The sequence below is a fragment of the Triticum dicoccoides genome, chromosome 5B (genome assembly GCF_002162155.2).
Source record: "Triticum dicoccoides isolate Atlit2015 ecotype Zavitan chromosome 5B, WEW_v2.0, whole genome shotgun sequence".
NCBI classification, from domain to species: Eukaryota; Viridiplantae; Streptophyta; class Magnoliopsida; order Poales; family Poaceae; genus Triticum; species Triticum dicoccoides.
In genome coordinates, this window is record NC_041389.1 from 697599987 (window position 1) to 697602153 (window position 2167).

Genomic DNA, 2167 nt, shown 5'->3' on the forward strand with positions numbered 1-2167 from the left:
TTGGCCTCATCAAAGGGGAAAAGCAAAGGGGTGAAAGTGAGAGGGGGCAGTAATAATGGAGGCCACAACACACAAGACAGCGTAGCGTACTCCGCAGTCGGTCACAGATGACCGGATCAAAAGCGCGGGCTTTTCGCCTTTGCGAAATGATAATCCCAATCACGTGCCACTATTTGCCAGCGATGCGTACTGTTGCTAGCACAGCCTAGTTCTGCAGCCCAAGTGGCACGCTAGAAATACACACGCGCAAAGCAGATCAAAAAGTTGACAGCGAACAAAGTTATTCCGGCGTACTAGTACGTACGTATGCTGTATATAGACAGCATCTCTTTTTTACGTACCTGCGCGATGGGTGCGAGTGAAAAGCGGTCGGCCAAAACGAGGAGAGGGAGAGAGAGAGAGTTACCATGCAAAAAAACAAACAAACAAGGAGAGAGTGTCTGCGCATTTACCATCTATACTCATTTTACTTGTGAAGAAAAGTAGTAGGAGTAGTGTGAATAAAAACCAGTCGGCAAAAAGGGTGTTCGTCTCGCAAAAAAATAAATAGACATTCTCTTTTTTATCTGCCTTTAAAGTTTAAACAAAATCTGTACTACTTGGTCTAAAAAAAGAAAAGAAAAGAAAAGAAAAGCAGGACAGGAAAATGGGCATATTCGGTAGGAAACGGGGAAATAAAAAGCGCGGCAGTTGGCGGACGCCTACTAAACAAATGGTGGGTTGTGGGAGAGAGAAACCCGAACCCAACCCACACGGCCACGCCCACGCCCACGCCCACGCCACGAGACGAGAGCTTGCACGAACCAACACGACCGCCCGCCCCCGGAGGAGAGAGAGAGAAGGAGGCCGAGCCGCAGTGGCCACCGAGCAACGGAACAAAGGGGAGACGGTTGCCGAGGAGGAGAGGGAGGGAGGAACCCGCCAACGGCACGCACACAGCCACCAGGCGGCGTGAGGGCGCGCGCATCCATGGTGGCGTGCGCCTGACCGGATAGGCTACGCTAGGCAAGGCCACGCTCGAGATGAAGGTCTCCACCAAGGAGCAGGAGCAGCAGCAGCAACACAGGGCGGAGGCGGCGGAAGCGGGGAAGGAGGAGGCCATGGACCCGGCCATGGCCGGCGGAGCGGCGGCGGAGGAGGAAGGCCGGTCCGGCGAGGGGGGCACGGTGGTGGTGGGCGTGCGGGCGGACGCGGAGAGCCGGGCGCTGCTCACGTGGGCCTTCGTCAATGCCGTCGCGGCCGGGGACCGGGTCGTGGCCGTCCACGTCGTGCTGGCGTCCGCGGCCGAGGCCGCCGCCGCCGTCGACTTCGACGGCATGCTCGCCGTCTACGAGGGCTTCTGCAACCTCAAGCAGGTCGGTCAGCATCGCCGCTCTGTTCCTCCCCCTTTTCAACTGCTGCTTGCCGCTGCGCTGTAAAAGGAGTTGGATGGATGGGGGGTTGGTCGCCATTGGCCAGCAACCGAGCATGTGAACCCCCTCCCGGCCTCCCCCTTTAATCCTCGCCCGCCATTAATTGCTCTATCTCGAGCAGCACCAGTAGTATAATTTCGAGCCTGATTTCGTGTGGGCGCGGCTGGGGGGTTCGGATTTCAACAACTGTTTTTCTTCCGCGATTCTTCCGGCCGCTGTGCCACCCAAAAATGCTATCTTCTCGCCTGATTTCTTGGCTTCAACTACAGATTCTCCACACAAATCTCTTCTCCATGCCATGTTGGATTTCCGGGGCTGTTCTTGCTCCACCATTTTCGGATCTATTGTCAACTACTAGTATCCATCCAGCGTGCGTAATCAGATCGTCTTGACCCATGCTGCAAAGATTCTTTCTTTTTTTTACTCCTCATTCTCATGGATTTCCTTCTGTGAAAATCCTGCCGATTTGTCCCCCCATAGCAAACTGCTGCAGAATTTTTGCCCCTGTTCCGTTCTAAAGCGGTTGCCACACTGATCTGGTGGTGAATTTGCCATCTAGTAGTAGTACTAGTTGCTCAACTTCAGCGTGATAACTAACTTCCCCTTGTGCGATGTGATGATGAGCAGATCAATCTCAAGGTGAAGATTTGCAAGGGCTCGTCGGTCCGCAAGGCGCTGGTTCGCGAGGCCACCCTGTTCGGGGCCTCCAAGCTTTTCCTGGGCATCACCAAGAGGAGGCGCACCATCGGGTAAGC

The 2167-nt window shown here is 55.0% G+C and overlaps 1 protein-coding gene across 1 annotated transcript in view; it reads left to right on the top strand.

Moving 5' to 3' along the window:
* Positions 1–734: 734 nt before the first annotated feature.
* The window catches only part of LOC119312734, a 5189-nt gene continuing 3756 nt past the window's right edge, over positions 735–2167 (top strand). The window contains exons 1-2 of the mRNA XM_037588495.1: positions 735–1355; positions 2040–2161. Of these exons, the coding sequence (XP_037444392.1) occupies positions 1023–1355; positions 2040–2161 (455 nt within the window). The 5' untranslated portion in view covers positions 735–1022. The remainder of the gene's footprint in view (positions 1356–2039; positions 2162–2167) is intronic.